General features: G+C 44.4%; 3 protein-coding genes across 3 annotated transcripts; 2 read left to right on the top strand and 1 right to left on the bottom strand.

Annotated features, from left to right (window-relative positions):
• Positions 1-111: 111 nt before the first annotated feature.
• Positions 112-16,169, top strand: LOC139573241 (toll-like receptor 12). Its single transcript, XM_071396477.1, has 13 exons — positions 112-345; positions 542-764; positions 7,599-7,734; positions 7,830-8,488; positions 9,876-10,092; positions 10,245-10,412; positions 10,506-10,811; positions 11,443-11,703; positions 13,412-13,600; positions 13,881-14,309; positions 14,447-14,655; positions 14,801-14,918; positions 15,130-16,169. The coding sequence occupies exons 2-13, from the start codon at positions 556-558 to the stop codon at positions 15,151-15,153; spliced, it is 2,925 nt and encodes a 974-aa protein (XP_071252578.1). The 5' UTR covers positions 112-345; positions 542-555; the 3' UTR covers positions 15,154-16,169.
• LOC139573243 (uncharacterized) lies at positions 3,454-7,188 on the bottom strand. The gene is made up of 9 exons (XM_071396485.1): positions 6,431-7,188; positions 6,167-6,343; positions 6,015-6,076; positions 5,846-5,932; positions 5,717-5,758; positions 5,475-5,648; positions 4,706-5,395; positions 4,313-4,424; positions 3,454-4,218 (listed from the first exon to the last, which is right to left on the bottom strand). The coding sequence occupies exons 1-7, from the start codon at positions 6,537-6,539 to the stop codon at positions 5,360-5,362; spliced, it is 687 nt and encodes a 228-aa protein (XP_071252586.1). The 5' UTR covers positions 6,540-7,188; the 3' UTR covers positions 3,454-4,218; positions 4,313-4,424; positions 4,706-5,359.
• A 1,055-nt stretch (positions 16,170-17,224) lies between the features above and the next one.
• LOC139573244 (protein S100-A11-like) lies at positions 17,225-18,611 on the top strand. Its single transcript, XM_071396486.1, has 3 exons — positions 17,225-17,324; positions 17,628-17,758; positions 18,319-18,611. Exons 2-3 carry the CDS (start codon positions 17,630-17,632, stop codon positions 18,451-18,453), a joined length of 264 nt encoding a protein of 87 aa, XP_071252587.1. The 5' UTR covers positions 17,225-17,324; positions 17,628-17,629; the 3' UTR covers positions 18,454-18,611.
• Positions 18,612-19,243: the final 632 nt, after the last annotated feature.

Raw genomic sequence — 19,243 nt, 5'->3', positions numbered from 1 at the left:
TGTTGTTGTGTCCAAAATGTCAGCTTCATGCCAACTGATGTGAGAATGAAAAGTATTGCTGTTCTGTCCATTACAGGTCTGGTAATTCACTTTTAGCACTTCACAGCAACAGTGAACCTCTATCTGACTATTTTAAACCTGCACAACAACTTTTGCAGTAAAGACATTGTTTTCACTTCCCTTTTCTCAAGACATATGTAAAGGTTGTTCTCTAGTATTCTGCACCAGACTGTAGCTGTCTAGGTGTCCACAGAAGTACTGTAAGCAGAAGTACAGATCTCTCCCTCCATAGAAGCACAGAGGTCTGGCAAAAGAAGACATCGTTTTTAAACGTGGAACACTGAGGTGAGCAGTCCTATTTCACTTTTGACTGTCCTATTCTTCACTTGTATAGTCCATTTTAGTTTCCTATCAGCTGGTATGTACTTGGTATTTATTGATTGTTAATTAGGTGTTTGTTATAAGGATCATGTTATTACTGTATGCCATGTAGTTCTAATAAAAAGTGTGCTGTAACATAAATGTTCTGTGTTTCATTTAGGTCTAACACCAAGAATGACATTTGTGTTTTGGGTGTGGAGGCCCAGTGTGAGTGTGCTGCTGCTCTTGTGTGTGTGTGACGGAGCAGAGGGGGTGATCAGGCGTCACTGTGACTGCTATGAGGAGGATATGTATGTACAGAAAGACATCGGAGGGTTCATACAGTGTTCCCTTAAGCCTGGCCTGGGACCCTATGCTGAGTGCACAGAGATCACTGACCTCAGGTAGGTTACATACAACCAGGACAATAGAACAGAGATCACTGACCTCAGGTAGGTTACATACAACCAGGACAATAGAACAGAGATCACTGACCTCAGGTAGGTTACATACAACCAGGACAATAGAACAGAGATCACTGACCTCAGGTAGGTTACATACAACCAGGACAATAGAACAGAGATAAGCACTATACAATATTACATCCTCATACAGTCTATAGTTTGTAGTCGGATATGCTCTGTATCCGATATGCTCTGTATCCGCCCATGTATGTGTGTGGGTGTGTGTGTATGTATATATATATATATATAATTAGTACAAGTCAAAGTTTGGACACACCTTCTCATTCAAGTGGTTTTCTTTGTTTTTTAAATTTTCTACATTGTGGAATTATAGTGAAGACATCCAAACTATGAAATAACACATGGAATCATGCAGTAACCAAAAAAGTGTTAAACAAATCCAAATACATGTTATATTTAAGATTCTTCAAAGTAGCCACCGTTTGACTTGATGACAGCTTTGCACACTGTTTGCGTTCTCTCAACCAGCTTCATGGGGTAGTCACCTGGAATGCATTTCAATTAACAGGTGTGCCTTGTTAAAAGTTAATTTGCGGAATTTCTTTCCTTAATGCGTTTGAGCCAATCAATTGTGGGGATGGTATACAGAAGATAGCCCATATTATAGTAAGAACAGCTCAAATAAGCAAAGAGAAATGACAGTCCTTCATTACTTTAAGAGATGAAGGTCAGTCAATCCAGAAAATGTCAAGAGTTTTGAAAGTTTCTTCAAGTGCAGTCGCAAAAACCATCAAGCGCTATGAGGAAACTGACTCTCATGAGGACCGCCACAGGTAAGGAAGACCCAGAGTTTCCTCTGCTGCGGAGGATAAGTTCATTAGAGTTACCAGCCTCGGAAATATAAGCCATAATAATGCTTCACGGAGTTCAAGTAGCAGACTCATCTCAACATCAACTGTTCAGAGGAAACTGTGTGAATCAGGCTTGCTGCAAAGAAACCACTACTAAAGGACACCAATAATAAGAAGAGACTTGCTTGGGCCAAGAAACACGAGCAATGGACATTCGACCGGCGGAAATCTGTCCTTTGGTCTGATGAGTCTAAATTTGAGATTTTTGGTTCCAACCGCCGTGTCTTTGTGAGACGCAGAGTAGGTGAACGGATGATCTCCACATGTGTTGTTCCCATCGTGAAGCATGGAGGAGGTGTGGGGGTGCTTTGATGGTGACACTGTCGGTGATTTATTTAGAATTTAAGGCACACTTAACCAGCATGGCTACCACAGCATTCTGCAGCGATACACCATCCCATCTGGTTTGCGCTTAGTGGTACTATCATTTGTTTTTCAACAGGACAATGACTCAACACACCTCCAGGCTGTGTAAGGGCTATTTGACCAAGAAGGAGATTGCTGACTCAGATGACCTGGCCTCCACAATCACCTGACCTTAACCCAATTGAGATTGTTTGGGATGAGTTGGACCGCAGAGTGAAGAAAAAGCAGCCAATCTGTGTTCAGCATATGTGGGAACTCCTTCAATACTGTTGGAAAAGCATTCCAGGTAAAGCTGGTTGAGAGAATGCCAAGTGTGCAAATCTGTCATCAAGGCAAAGGGTGGCTACTTTGAAGAATCTCAAATATAAAATATATTTTGATTTTGTTTAACACTTTTCTTTTGGTTACGACATGATTCCATATGTGTTATTTCATAGTTTTGATGTCTTCACTATTATTCTACAATTGTAACGTCTGTTTCCAACTCACACTCTCAAACACGTAGATCCCCTGAACGCAGCTCACTCTCCAGATCCCAATCACCTGAACTCTGATCACCTGTTCACACACCTGTATGTCATTTACACACACTATTTAGTTCAATTCTTTGCACCCCATCATTGTGAGGTATTGTTTGTTTTGATACACATTTATATTCGGAGCTCTGGGGCCTGTTGCACAAAACTAGGATAAGGGATTAAGCCAGGATATCTTGGTGATCCTGGCTCAATTGATCCGTAATCCGGTTGCACTAAAGATGGATAGGGGGCAGGAGGATATGTTATGGTATAAATTACCATGGAGATTTATTCTGTGGAGCTAGCCTGCTCCAGACCAGGCTAAATTCCAGGATCTATTTAATCTCATCCCTAATGTCAGTCAGCAGTCACCACAAATGGAAACCAATAGTTATTTCACTGCTCACTATACATTGTTATCACATATAACTAGACCCACTGTTATTATTTAAACGTTTGTGATCATTAATTTCAATGATTTTGGATAGAAAATGATTTTTAGATGATGTTGCTATCATTAGATAATTTACAGTTTCCCATAGACTATAAGGCTATATATAAAATGATAGAATATTAGGGCCACAGAGGGGAAAAAAACACAAGTCATAATATTGTAACCAGTTGTTTTAAAGGAGGACAGTTGTTAAAATGACAGATGTGGGGCATTTCGTGAAATTGTACTTCAGTATGGTTTCATAAACAAAGACATGCTGATGTGCCAGAATATTAAGTATCACATTGTCATAAGTATCAAAACTGTAAAAACAATATGTAGCTTTTCTGCAGAAAGAACCAGCCTCATAAATTTATGACTTTATCCTTTTTCTTCAGTGTGGCCCTAGTACTCTGTCATATAAACAAATACACATTCCATATGAATATAAAAACACAATGTGTAACATTATGTTCCTTTATTGAATAAGGACAAAACAAAGCAGGTAAACCATCAGCTCCTTTCGAAACTGAAGTCACAGTGACTCTACAAGATGGAAAGCACAGAATCCAAGCATATTATACAAAATGATACATACACATTCAAAGGTCTGTATATAACACACCCTGCATGTCTGCACACTAAAATAAATGCAGGACAAATCCATACACATCAACTGAACAGACAAATGAATGGATGCAGTAGCCTCCCTGCAGCCTTGTATTACACACAGTATACCGCACAAACATCATAAGAGGCCAAATTCGTCAAAAAACGAACCCAAATTCCTCTGCCACCGCAGGACATATTTAACCAAAATTGAAAGCACACATACTAACTAAAATAATTCAACACATATTGGTCCCTCAGCAGCCGACCACTGTCGTCATCAGGGAAGATTGCCGGATTGTCCCAGTCCATGGCTGGTGGCACTCTGGGGGCCCTCTCCTTCCTCAGGCAGGCCACATTGTGGAGGACAGCACAAGCCACAGTAATATCACATGCCCTAACAGGGCTGACCCTTAATTTGTGAAGGCAGTGAAAGCGTGCCTTCAGGAGGCCAAAGGTAATTTGAACTCTGGCCCTGGTCCTGGCATGGGCATGGTTGTAGGCCTGCTGTGCTTCCTGGGGGTCTGTGAAAGGTGTCAGGAGAAAAGGCTGGCAGCCATACCCCCTGTCTCCCAGCAACACACCAGAGAATTCACCTGTCAACACAAAATCTCATCATTACTACCTCATAAACACAGTGATATTCTTGACACAGCCATGATGGTTATAAATAGGGGTTGTGTGGCTTACCTTGTGATAGGCACTGATAGATTTCAGAGGCCCGAAAGATTCTGGAGTCATGGACTGAGCCAGGCCATTTTGCCACAACATTGCTGATCACACAGTCAGCATTGCAGACCATCTGAAATCATAAGATGAGGAATATTACACCAATCAATGCACATCACTGGCAATGCAGAGTGTTCGTCAATGGACAATATCAAAAAGTTATGTTCACCTGAACATTAATGCTGTGAAAGGATTTCCTATTCACAAAATCGGCCTCATGGGCACCTGAGGGGGCTTTTATCCTTATGTGTGTGCAGTCCACTGCACCAATGACATTGGGGAAACCTGTCACACAAAGTAATGAGTATCCTACTATGTGTTAACAGTTGTCCTGTAATTTGTAGATCCTCTTACCTGCAATCCTATAGAACTCCTCTTTGATGTCACAGAGTCTTCTGTGGCCAGGGAAGGAGATGAAGACATCTGCTAATGCTTTGATAGCCAGACACACACTCCTTATTGTGCGGCAAATTGTGGCCTTGTTCAGCTGTTCTGCATCCCCCACTGAGTACAGGAAGGCTCCACTAGCAAAAAAGCGCAAGGCCACACAAACCATTTGCTCCACACTCAGTGCATGGCTCCGTGCAGTGCGGTGCTTAATCCTGGGACCCAGTAGTCTGCATAGATACCTGATGCCATCTGCAGAAAACCTGTATCTTTCATATAGATGGTCATCAGGGAAGGCCAGTGGGTCCAACCGGTCCCTGAAGACCCTTTCTCGCCTGAAGGCTCTCCTCAGCACAAGTGCTTCTTCATCCACCACATCTCGCACGAATGGGCATGCCATTGTCAGAGCAGAAAGGAACACACAATTTTGGGCCTTCATATAGGCTAGTGGCCACACCTGGTGCTGGGGGGGTGGGCAAAAGAGGGCGATGCCTTATAACGATGACTTGGTTGTACTGATTGCTGGGAAAATAAAAAAAAACCTTAGAAAGATGCCACCGTCCTGTGTGCTCACAATAAGAGCTCATATGTCATGGCTCACTTGACTTTACGAGAATATACCTAATTTTTATTTTGAGCTGTGTCATCTTCTTGGAGCTGGGGGAGGAAAGAAAAATAATGATTAATACATTTGTGTTACAGTTAGCATACAGTGTACATTGAAGGCATATCTCACCTCCCTCTCAAGTTTTTTTATTTCAAGGTCCAGTTTCCTAATTGTCCTCTTTTTTATTTCGGACTCCAGTGCAAGATTTTCCATCTTTTTCTTCTTGTACTGAATGTCTATGTCTGCCAGTTCTATTTGGCGCCGGAGGTGGTTGCCATACAACTTTCTGATAGCTTGTGAGCTCTGTGAACACAATACAATTAGCGCAGCTGGAATTTGGCAGGATGTGGTGTCCTTTTATTAATACGCACTATGTTGCCAGGCTGGTTTTCCCACTGTATAGCATCTGGGTCCTGTAAAAGAAATTAGATTTTTTGATTTTGATGAGGACTCCTCACCATTGTAGAGTAAATAGTACTTTCACAGTCTTAACATGATACCTCATGCCTTCTGGAATCCAGAGAGATGGTCTCCTCCTCATCATCGTCTCCATCATGTGCTGTTGCTGCTGCACTGGGGCCTTCACCCTATCACATTTAATCGGATTCATATTGAAGCTAGTAGACAAGACATGCCAGGCCTACAGTATGCCTTTGATGGAGTACTCACTGGATCAGCATCGTCTGGTGCTTGTGCTGGTGGCTCTAACAGGAACACAGTGCTGCCAGACACTGCAAGGCAATAGGTAAACCAAAGTCAGACAGTCCAAATTGATTCAATATGAATGTGGTTGTATCCCATGTAGAGATGGAAGGACATACCTTGAATGAAGCGGGTGGCATCTTGGGAGGAACCTATGCTCGTCTCTTTCCCCCCAGGGATCCCCTCTAAGACGGGCCTGCCTTTATTTAGCTCCAAGGCCATGTCCTCTGCTGGGGTAAGGTCAGCCTTTGGTGACCCACCACCCGTGCCTTGTCTGTGGGTATTCTTTTTCACTGCTAAAACAGTACAGACAATGTGTGAGCAGGCACCTTCTGGGTACAATATATGCTTGTGCTTTGTTAAATATTAGTCAGGGACCATACCATTCTGCAGAATGTTCTTGTATTTGATTTTGACCTGCTGCCATGTCCGTTTTGGCCCGTTCATGTTTAATCTACACACACACACACACACACACACACACACACACATTTAATGGAGTCACACTGCAAAAAATTACTTGGTATTTTTGTCTTGTTTTCAGTAAAAATATCAAAAAATGTATCATAGCTTTATACAGTGTGATGGAGTTACTTTACACAATTTCACTCATATCTGCAGTGCATTTCAATTAAAAATTTAACCGTTTCATAATTACAGTACAACTGCATTTTTGGAGATGTGAATTAAATATTTGAATTGTAATTGTGATGTTTCAGCGGAGCGGTGAGTGTGTAATTGTGCACTACTTACGCATTCAGGCGGTCTGCAATACTTTGCCACGCTTTTTCTCTTTGCTTTATCACTGTGGCGGTGTTGCCTTTCTTCTTAATTATATCTTTTACCTCCTCGTATGCCTCCATGAGGATTTGTGCTTCCGACGGGGAAAAGTACGCGGCTCTAGTTGCCATGGTAAATCAGTTAATCTGTGATCTGTGGCGGGGTCTATTTGAGTGAGCCGTGAGCGCGCACCTATCCAGGATTGGTTTCACCTGGCTTAATGAATCCGTGTCTGCTCATCCTGGCTTGGTCTTTGTGCAACCAATTAAGCCTGGACGCACATGTTTTGGCTTCATTGAGCTCAGCTGAGTCATTTATCCCGGATGTCTTAATTCTACTTTTGTGCAACAGGCCCCTGGTGTTTTCCGTATTAGTCCTCCTGTGTACCATAGTTTTAGCCATCCTCACTAACGACGCCTTTTAGCCTATTCCCTGCTTGTACTGTACGCCTGATCTCCTGCACTACGTCATTAGCCTTCTCCATGCCTGTACTGTTGCCTTTTTGGACCCCCTGTGTATGACCTTCTGCCTGCCCCTGGACCCAGCTACCTGCCTCCTCCTGTGGTCCTTTACAAATTAACACCAGCTGCGCCCTGCGCTTGAAACCAGCTCTCTGTCTCCCATTGTATTCATTGCAACAATTAAGAAAATAGTAAAAATTAAGAAAAACCCTTGAATGAGTAGGTGTGTTCAAACTTTAGACTGGTACTGTGTGTGTATGTATATATAATATAAAGAATCAATCACTAATCTTATCTTTCGTTATCTCAGGTCTGGGCTGGAGGAGGTGTTTCCTGATGTGCGTTCTCTTTGTATTCTTCACTCCGCCTCCTCCCTGCCTGCAGACTCCTTCTCTCACATTCCCCTCCTGGAGCACCTCTATTTGGATGGCTCACACCTGGCAAAGGTACACTTGTGTGTGTGCACACGTGTATAGCTGTTATGCATTGATTCAGCCCATATTTTTAATCCTAGATGTGTGTGTGTCCCTTTTTTTCACAGGTGACCTCAGGGGCCTTCGCTGGTCTTCCCAAACTAAGGTTCCTTCACATCCTCGTCTCCTCCTCCTGGGGCGGAGTGAACGTCACTCTGGAGCCAGGGGTGTTCCAGGGCCTGTCTAGCCTGGAGGAGCTCACCCTGGCTGGGATGAGTCTGGCCCTGTCCCCCCCTGCTCTGCTGGATCCCCTGGTACAGGTGAGGAGCCTGAGGGTGGAGCGGGCTGGAGTGAGAGACCTGGGGGAACTGTTCTGTCTCCTCTCCCCTGGGATGGAGAAACTAGAGACCCTGGAGCTGCCCGACAGCATGGTCAGCTCCATCCAGAACGGAGGCTGCTCTGGATCCAATCCGTGGCCCACGGTGCTCCTGTCCAGGATCCGGATCCTGGATCTGAGTGGAAACCCGGTGCGGAGGGTAGAGCCGAAGTCTCTGTCTGTGTTCCAGAACCTGTCCAGTCTCTCCCTGTCTATGGTGGATGTCTGGGTGGGCCAGCTGTGGGGGTCTGGCATGGGGAGGGTTAACAAGCTCTACCTGTCCAGTTACACCTTGAGACAGTTCACTCCCAGCCTGTCTGACCTGTGTACTCTTGTAGTAAAACATGGAGTGGAGTCCTTGGATCTGCACATGGCCCTGATCACAGCCTTCACTGCAGAGGTCATGAAGAGGTGAGTCGATTTAGAATGGTCTAGTCCCCTCAAACTCAACTCTGGACCTCAAAGCCAGTACCACTGCATTTTATTCATTGTTCCCCTCTAATCAGGAACTGATTTAGAACTGGGACACCAGGTGTGTGTAATTAATGATCAGGTAGAACAGAAAGCAGCAGGCTCAGGCTCTGGTATGGCAACTGCTCGGCCTCCAACCGCAAGGCATTACAGAGGGTACATTTACATTTTACATTACATTTTAGTCATTTAGCAGACGCTCTTATCCAGAGCGACTTACAGTAGAGTGCATCCAGAGCGACTTACAGTAGAGTGCATACATTTTTATTAAATTTTTACATACTGAGACAAGGATATCCCTACCGGCCAAACCCTCCCTACCGGTCAAACCCTCCCTAACCCGGACGACGCTATGCCAATTGTGCGTCGCCCCACGGATCTCCCGGTTGCGGCCAGCTGCGACAGAGCCTGGGCGCGAACCCAGCCCAGCCTGGGCGCGAACCCAGAGACTCTGGTGGCGCAGCTAGCACTGCGATGCAGTGCCCTAGACCACTGCGGCACCCGGGAGATTAGATGATTAGGGTAGTGCGTAGTAGTGCGTACGGCCCAGTACCTCACTGGGGCTAAGCTTCCTGCCATCCAGGACCTCTATACTAGAGGAATGCCCTAAACATTGTCAAAGACTCCATCCACCCTAGTCATAGACTGTTCTCTCTGCTACCACACGGCAAGCGGTACCGGAGCGCCAAGTCTCGGTCCAAGAGGCTTCTAAACAGCTTCTACCCCCAAGCCATAAGACTCCTGAACATCTAATCAAATGGCTACCCAGACTATTTGCATTGCTCCCCCTTTTATGCCGCTGCTACTCTGTTATTATTTAAGCATAGTCTCTTTAATAACTCTACCTACATGTACATGTTACCTCAATTACCTCGACTAACCGGTGCCCCCGCACATCGACTCTGTACCGGTACCCCCCTGTATATAGTCTCGCTATTGTTATTTTACTGCTGTCTTTAATTACTTGTTACTTTAATTTCTGATTCATATTTTTTTTTTCTACTGTATTGTTGGTTAGGGGCTTGTGTGTAAACATTTCACTGTCTTCACAGGTCTACACCTGTTATATTCGCCGCATGTGACTAATACAATTTGATTTGAAAGCGACTTACAGTCATGCGTTCATACATTTTACGTATGGGTGTTCCCAGGAATGGAATCCACTATCCTGCCGTTACTAGTGCCATGCTCTACCTACTGAGCTACAGGACTCCTATTGATCTTTTGAATGTGAAAATGAATTGCCATGACTATGAACAACAAATGATCACAGGAACAGATCTGTCAACCAGGCTAATGTTGTAATATGCTAACCCTGACTCTGTAGGTGTGGTCCTGGTCTGAGGCAGCTGTCTGTGACTTCTGAGGATCTGTCTGGTATGGACCTGGGGTTCTGGACTGGTACTGGTCAGTTACAGAGTCTGATGATGGTCCTGACCAAGCTGACCAATGCCTCGTTCTGCTCTGCAGGGGGAGGGAGGGTGTGGAACCTCACCTCTCTCATTCTTCATGACAACCACCTCACTGAGATCACCACTGATCAGGTCAGTATGTGTCACTTCTGTTTAATGTCTATACCTCAACTAACTGAGATGCAATAACTTTGCTGACAAATGTATTTGACTTGAGATATTTGTATGATGCTATATAAAATCAGTATGGCGATGAGTATGATGTTTGTCATGATCATTCTCAGTTCTCCTGTATGCCCCTGCTGGAGCGTTTGGATCTGAGTAGGAACCATATCTCCTCCCTGGCCCACCGGGCTCTCCAGGGGATGCCGCTCCTCCGCGTCCTCGACCTCACCCACAACAAAATCTCCCTGCTGGGAGAAGACGACTTTGAGGGCCTGCCTGCTCTAGAGGTCAGATCAGGATATTTGTGTTGATGTGGTAACTGCTATATGTTTGGAGGGGAAACAGATTTTGGTAATCAATTATTGATGATGTGACTGTAGGTTCTCCTCCTGGAAGGGAACAAGATCTCGGGGGGCATCGCTCATGGGGTGTTCCGTAGACAGCATCGACTCCAAGACCTCAGCCTGGGAGAGATAGACATTATCTACCAGCTCTACCTCAACATGCTGTTCCTGGGCTTCCCCACCAAGCTCCAGCACCTCCTCATCGACACAGGCCCAGGAACCTACCTCACCGTAGGCCATGTTCCCGCTCCTGAGTTCCCCATGGTCCTGGAACTCAGAGGGAAGATGATCCAGTCCTCTGACTGTGACAACAACATGTTCCCCATGGTCCGAGAGCTGAAGGTGGGCCAGGATGAGGAGTTACTCTGTGTTGTATCTCAATGTGATGTCTAGCAGTAATCTTCAACCATGGTCCTGGAGGAAGTAAAGGTGTGCATGCTATTGCTCCATCCTCCAGTACTAACACACTTCCCACTGGGCAAATACTAATTGAATCAATGTTCTTTCCACATCATTTCAAGCAACAACAATGTATCTGTAATGACGATGAATCAAAGTGGAAAACTGATTGGATTTACAAAAAGTCATCAACCTAAGAACATTTAGTATTTTCTTCACCAAACTTTAAATCTAATCACATGGTGACATGATTTCATGTTCAATTCACATTAGTTGACAAGTCAACCAAATGATGTCTGTGCCCAGTGGGTTGGTTCACCTGATCAACTTATATCAAGCTGTGGTTCCACAGGACCAGGATTGAAGAACACTGCTTTATAGCTAAGCAGCAGATCTTGTACAGGAAAATGTATCATACTGGTAGCTAGTCAGATAAGTTTCTGCTACTGCCAATTCATGTTATTGTCATGCCTCAACAACGTTGTGCTGAAGGACTTGGCTGCAGCAGACACTGACCTGGCTAGCTACCAGTAATTTTCCTGTAATCTTAGTAATACAAATATTCTGAAAATAGGTGGGCGAGGGAACAACATTTGGCTGCAGAAACCTTTTCCTGGCCCCCTACTTCCTCAACCTGGAGTCGTTTGAGTTCTCAGCCAACCCTGAGAAGTTTGCCACCCCCTACACCACCATCAACCAGCTACGAAAGCTGAAGAGGCTCAAACTGACCAATCTCAACTTCTCCAACCACACAGACCCCAGTGTTACCTTCAGGAACCTGACAGAGCTCAGGAGCCTAGTGCTGATCAACTGTCGACTCAACTTCCTCACCAGGGTACTAACTAGCTATTGGTCCATCAATCGAATCCTTCATTGATTGATCGTTTTTCCAACCGCTTTTAGTTTCATGCCTACTGATAATGACCCTGGTGTCTCTACCTTCACATTGAGAGTCCTTCTAGTGATTAGATCCTTCTAGTGATGGCATCACGTGTTACTGCCAATGCTGTCTTCCACATTACTGTATCTCTCGCTCTCGCTCTCAATTCACTTCAATTCAAAGGGCTTTTTTGGCATGGGAAACATATGTTTACATTGCCAAAGCAAGTGAAATAGATAATAAACAGTAAAAAAATTACAGAAAACATTAATGTCATATTATGGCTATATACAGTGTTATAACGATGTGCAAATAGTTAAAGAACAAAAGGGAAAATAAATAAACATAAATATGGGTGGTACAACCCCTTTTCTTGTGGAAACAGTTCACAAATCTTGCTGCTGTGATGGCACACTGTGGGCAGTGTCTCCTCTTGAGAACCAGGTCTGCCTATGGCGACCTCTCAATAGCAAGGCTATACTCACTGAGTCTGTACATAGTCAAAGCTTTCCTTAATTTTGGTTGAGTCACAGTGGTCAGGTATTCTGCCACTGTGTACAGTCTGTTTAGGGCCAAATAGCATTCCAGTTTTTTGGTAAATTCTTTCCAATGTATCAAGTAATTATCTTTTTGTTTTCTCATGATTTGGTTGTGTCTAATTGTGTTGCTGTCCTGGTGCTCTGTGGGGTCTGTTTGTGAACAGAGCCCCAGGACCAGCTTGCTTAGAGGTCTCTTCTCTGGGTTAATTTCTCTGTAGGTGATGGCTTTGTTATGGAAGGTTTGGGAATCACTTCCTTTTAGGTTATTGTGGAATTTAATTAGCGGGTATCGGCCTAATTCTGCTCTGCATGCACTATTTGATGTTTTACGTTGTACACAGAGGATGTTTTTGCAGAATTCTGCATGCAGAGTCTCAATTTGGTGTTTGTCCCATTTTGTGAATTCTTAGTTGGTGAGCGGACCCCAGACTTCACAACCATAAAGGGCAATGGGTTCTATAACTGATTCAAGTATTTTAAAGCCAATTCATAATTGGGATGTCGAATTTTATATTCCTTTTGATGGCGTTTCTTGCCTTGTCTCTCACATCGTTCAGAGCTTTGTGGAAGTTACCTGTGGTGCTGATGTTTAGGCCGAGGTAGGTATAGTTTTTTTTGTGTGCTCTAGGGCAACAGTGTCTAGATGGAATTTGTATTTGTGGTCCTGGCAACTGGACCTTTTTTGGAACACCATTATTTTGGTCTTACTGAGATTTACTGTCAGGGCCCAGGTCTGACAGAATCTGTGCAGAAGATCTATAGGTGCTGCTGTAGGCCCTCCTTGGTTGGGGACAAAAGCACCAGATCATCAGCAAACAGTAAAAATTTGACTTCAGATCTCTCTCTTTCTCATTACTGTATCTCTATCTCCCTCTGTCTTTCTCTCCCTCCCTCACATTGTCATTACTGTATCTCCCTCTCTCTCCTTCTCATTACTGTGACTATCTCTTTCTTTCACCCCCTCTCTATCTCTCCCCCTCTATCTCTCCCCCTCTATCTCTCCCCCTCTATCTCTCCCTCCTTTCCCTCCCTCCCTCCCTCCCTCCCTCCCTCCCTCCCTCCCTCCCTCCCTCCCTCCCTCCCTCCCTCCCTCCCTCCCTCCCTCCCTCCCTCCCTCCCTCCAGTCCATGTTTACAGACCTGGTGTCTCTACGTGTGTTGAGGCTGTACAGTGAGAGCCCTCTGATCCTGTTGGAGGGGGTCTTCATTCCCCTGTTGTCTCTCTCCACGCTGGTCTTTGACCAGGTCGACTTCCGCTGTGACTGTTCCAACGGCTGGCTTCTGGACTGGGCCGACAACTCTCGTAAAACACAGGTAGAACAAGTCAGGTCCAACTAAGCTCGGATCTGCTGGTAACTTATAGATTATTTTTAATCAATAACAGGTAACAGGTTTTTACTAGGGATCATGTATTTATGTTTGATGATTTCTGGTCTTTAACGGGTGCTCTGAACAACAAATTATATTGATTAGAATCTTTCAACAACAGACAATTTATCGATTTTTGATAATTTACTTTAAGAGGTGGTGTTGACTAGGGTTGATACAGTATATTGATTACAGATGATTAATGATTGATTGGTTATGGATTCAGGTGGTGCTCCTGCAGCGACAGCAGTGCATCTGGCACTACCAGCGACTCAACTTCCTGTCCACCATGGAGCGCCTCTGCCAGACCGAAGACGACTTCCTGTCATACGTCTCCACAATGGCCGCTGTGTGCACCCTACTGTGCTTGGCGCTAGGATACCGCTTCCTCCGCTGGCCCTGTGTCGTTCTATTCTTTCGTCTGAGAGGATGGGTGGAGCGACGTGTGGGGAAGAGGTGGTGGAGGAAGAGGAGGATGGGGGTACAGTGGGAGGAGCTGATGGAGGGAGAGGAGAAGGAGGAAGAGGTGAGGTATGATGCGTTTGTGTCGTTCAGCAGTCGTGATGAGGCGTGGGTACTGGGAGAGATGGCCCCGATGCTAGAGGAGGAGGGGGAGCCACGACTACGACTATGTCTGCACCACCGAGACTTTGAGGTGTGTGTGTGTGCGCACGTGCTTCGACATGCAAGTGTGTGAGAATGGAGAATATGGTGCTATAATGGTACAACCACAAATACATTAGATTAGATTGATAAACAGCACCCAGCCTGTTGTGTCCTGTCCTGTCCCAGGTAGGGAAGGGCATCGTGGATAACATCGCTGAGAACATCTACTGCAGCAGGAGGACGGTGTGTGTGTTGACCAGACGCTACCTGAGGAGTGACTGGTGTGGCCTGGAGATGAGAGTGGCTACACACCGCCTGTTGTCTGAGCACAGCCACAGACTCATCCTCATCTTCCTAGAACCCATCTCCCCCTTCGAGCTGTCCGCCTTCCACAGGTAACACACACCAACTCATCTCCTGAATGGACTGAACTTAGAATGGAATACATTGTATATGAACAGAAATTATATGAACAGTAATGATATGAACAGTAACGATATGAACAGTAGTGATATGATGTACTGGGTGTTTGTGTTGCAGGCTGGCTAAGCTGGCCAGAACCCGGACCTACCTGGACTGGCCCCAGGATGAGGACGAGAGGGTAACGTTCTGGGAGCGTTTACGACGAAACATCGCAGAGAGAGACGCAGACGAACTGGTGAGAGAAGGGGTCAGATCAGACATTGCACCATTTGTCCTGCTGTTCTCATGAAAGTAATCTATTTCTATCTGAAGTGTAACCACTCCACTGTAATGAGTAACTTTGTAACTCAGTTACACAGAAGGTCAACCTGACCCTAGTACTGTTACAGTATATACCATACTGTATGTGTTTTCAAATGTCCTTTCATTCTACGTTCATTTTGCAGCATGATCCTCCGGAAGCATCCTGAAGTCATCTGCATGTTCCCTGCGATGTTCTACATTCTACGTTTAGAGAGATAGTGTTAGCTACTGATCTCAGATAAGGGTGACGTCAAGGGACTCCTTTCTGGACTTTTTTTTGCATAATATTTTGACATTGATTTCTTTGCCTTCCATTTATCAGACGCTCTTATCCAGAGCGACTTACAGGGTTATGTGCCTTGCTCAAGGGCACGTTGGCATATGTTTCACTTAGTTGGCTCTGGGATTCGAACCAGTAACCTTTCGGTTACTGGCCCAATGCTCTTAAACGCTAGGCTACCTTTCCTTCGTCTCCATTCTTTCATTCACTGATTGTTCAATTAACTGTTCTTGGATCTGTGCTGTGTGTATTTGAACACAAAGCAACATTAATATGCTAAACATTCTCCCATGGAAACAACACATTTCAATTGGTTAGATATTGTTTCCAGTATATGACCATTTGTTTTAATAAATGCTGCACTCTGTAACTCATTGATGCAATGTGATTTTACAGTAGCTTTATAGTGCAACACTCCTCCCATCTAAAGCAGAGACCCACATAGTATAGCTGCTGTCTCAGCTATACTGACTAAAATGTGTGTGTGTGTGCATGCTTGCAAGAGTCCTTGTCTGTGTGTGTGTGTGTTTGAAAGTGGTGTATGCCCTCTCCTCAGTAAGTACCAGGGCCTGTTCGTTCTAACCCTCTGCAGCAGAAGGACAGTGTGTCTTCTCATCACGAGACATCCATTGCTACAGGCTGAGAGATGAGGGTTAATAAGCCATTCTGGTCTGTGTGATAGCTGCTGACTAATCATGCTGATGATGCATTTCTACAGCTTTGCATGAATAAATGGGGGATGTGTCTTTTTAAGATTTGGAATAGTCTAAACCTTCAGACAAAGCCCTGTGTGTGTTTCATTTTCAAATACAAAAGATAATAGAGTAGTGTTGGACAAATGTTTTTGTAGTTATATCCTCATCGCTCTGTTTGCTCAATTATTAAACTGACATTCAACTGCAATGGAATTAAACTGTGCATTTCCTGTGAGTGTGTGAGCATGAATGGATACGTGCATGATGTCACATCAAACCCCTCACTCAGTGGAGTTGGATTCAGACTCCTCTGTGTCTCATTAGTTGTGATGTTAATGTCAGAATTTGTTTGACTAGGAGAGGAGATGCCACTCATGCCAGAGGGTGGGAATAATTTGCTTCCCTTTGACTCTGGTCAGAATGAGAGACTCACGTAACTACACTCACAGTAAATCTGACTTTATAACACTGATGTTAGATTTGAATCAATACAGACTCATATCAATAGAATATTCTAAATGCAAGCCAAAGGGCGAAACATGCAATACACAATCCCTCATTTCTGCTGATGATGAAGTTGATGTGTCCCGCCCAAAGCGAAGTAAACCAGAAGAGCTGTTCTGAGAGGTTTTAGCATAAGCATAGCGACTTTTTACATTCATATGGCAGCCAGACAGGAAACCTGAGTGTTACATCAGCTGATATTGCATCAATGAGATCCTCACTCTACGTTAATATGGTGGTCTATTTAGTCCACCAGGTTCTGCACACACTTCCATGATGGCTGCCAAACACAAGCTATGCGCTGGTGTTCTTGGTGACGTACAGTACTATTGCTGTAACATGTCTGTTTTCTGCTTACCCACCAGCCACCACAGCCTCCACCTGTTAGGTTCTGTGTTTCCTTCCTGCAGGGTGATTGGTATAGCACACCTTGCTCTCTGGCTGTAATTAATATTAGCTTAATATTATGCATGCTCTAGCAGTGAGCTACCCCGACGGAGCAGAGCCTAACGCCTAGACTAACGTATTGTAATCTTTAATAATAAATAGTTAAATGAACACTTGTGGTTTCCTGTCTGAAGGAGAGTGTTGTTCAGTGTTGTATAAATCCAATAATCACGTCATGGAAAGAAACCAGTGGTCAGTGTGGGGTCATTTAGCTTACACTATTACAGACACCTTAACCTTGAAGTGGACGGAAAGGACGCCATGACATGAGAAACATTTACAAGAGATGAGGGGGGGGCTTGATTTTATGAAGAGGAGGTGAGTATAAGAGCGAGAAAGGGAGAGAAAAGCTTACCTTCACACATATCACCTCAACACACTCACCACCTCAGCCACCGGCAGCAGTGTCCAGGTGAGTTAATCATTCTAATCTACCTCCATATTTCTCTATAAGTTGAATATACATATTCTATTTTTTATCTCCCTCTGTTTAATGTTTCGATCTCCTGTCCTCCCGTCTCTTTCTCTCCTCCTCTGTAACACTTGCTGTTTTTCCTCAATGCTGTATTTGACCTGACTTGGTCTGTAGTATTTTATCTACGTATTTATATGATTTTTCAGTTCAATAACCTCTCCCCTGAGTCTGACTTGTATTCTGTTTAGTCCCATTAGAACACAACCTCTTCTCCATGCTTTCTTCCTGTTTCTCTGTCAGTGATGGAGTCAGCCATTGATGTACTCGTGTCCCAGTTCAAGGCGTTTGCTGGAAGTGATGGATCCTCAGACACACTGAGCAGAGATGAGTTCCAGAGCCTGGTCAAAACACAACTCCCCAACTTCGTTAAGGTAATTACATGTTAATTATACTGTGGTAACGTTTGAGTAATACTATAATAACCAGTGATCACCATCCCCTGCCCTGGTGGGCAGGCTTTTATTCCAGTCCAGCTATAATACAACTGATTCAGCTTGATGATTAGTGCTGGGCTGTAACAAAAGCGTCCACCCTTTAGCTCTCCAGGAGCGGGGTTGGTGAGCCACAACATCAGCTTGTGGTCCACTTCATTTCCTCTAGATGGAGACATAGACAGCACAGATGCCTCTTGTCCTTCCAACCTCTGCCTCCTGTGGTATCAGTATGGCCATGCTAAAATAGACATTTGCATTTGTGCTTGTAAAGTGCTGTTCCGCCATCCTTTCTAGAATGGCCAAATAGTGACACCCAGCAAATAGCTTAATTTCCTTGTTCCCTTCTGATGACCTCAGATGGTAGAAAGGTTTCTTCTCGTCACATGGCTTTTCTGACAAGTATAATCAGATCAGTCAGTGTGGTTCTGAATCTGAGGAGAAGAGGAAAGGAAGCCTCTTAATTAGTGATTCTGACGGCCCTTATTGCCCCCCTGTAGAACGCTGGTGACCCAGCTGTCATCGACCGACTCATGGACTCAATTGACGAGAACAACGACGGAGAGCTCACCTTCCTGGAGTTCTGGCAGCTGATTGGACGACTAGCAAATCAACGCGGCGGCTTTATCCAATAGGATGTCTCCATGTCTTGTTCTGTTACTACCATATAATTACAATGATAACTTATTCTAATGGTACGGTTATCCCCATGTTGTGTTTCTAAATTGTCAAGTGTTTGCTAATGCTATGGAGGATTTGTCCAGCAAAATAAAAACATGGATGAATCATACAACTATTGTATCTATGCCTACCTGACTTTACTCACTCTCTCCCTTTCTTTCTCTCTCCTCTCTCTCCCTTTCTGTCGCAGCCAGAATTCCCTCCTTGTTTTGAGAGTATAATTATGTCTCGCCAGACTAAAACTAATACTGCATACACACAGAGCAGTGATGGCATCAGACTGTGTCTGCATTGTCTGTGTAAATTGAGAATCTTGGTGTGTAAGCAGAATTTATTCTGGCCCTGTTGTGAATGAGACTGCTAGTGTTTTCCAGGAGGTTGTACCTCTTGCCAAATGAACAGGAGGCTGTAGGACGGAAAGAGAAAAACACCATTGTTAAGTGTATAGGCACTAGGCAGGAGTAAAGAATTGTGGACATAGCCTGGATGTCAGTCTTACTCCTTCAGCCAATGATGATTGCTATGACAAAACATGTTTGGTATGACAGCAGGGAAGGAGTTGGCTAAAGCAGCAGAATATCTGGCTCCCAGACTATGGAGAATCAGTAGCAGTGAGTGGGTCAAATCAATGGGGAAGCCAAGACAGAAAAATAAAAGCCATATTACAACCTACAGTGGGGCAAAAAAGTATTTAGTCAGCCACCAATTGTGCAAGTTCTCCCACTTAAAAAGATGAGAGAGGCC

Source organism: Salvelinus alpinus, chromosome 4 (assembly GCF_045679555.1).
Source record: "Salvelinus alpinus chromosome 4, SLU_Salpinus.1, whole genome shotgun sequence".
Taxonomy (NCBI): domain Eukaryota; kingdom Metazoa; phylum Chordata; class Actinopteri; order Salmoniformes; family Salmonidae; genus Salvelinus; species Salvelinus alpinus.
Note: the sequence above shows the minus strand (reverse complement) of the source record. Positions and strands in the feature narration are given on the sequence as shown.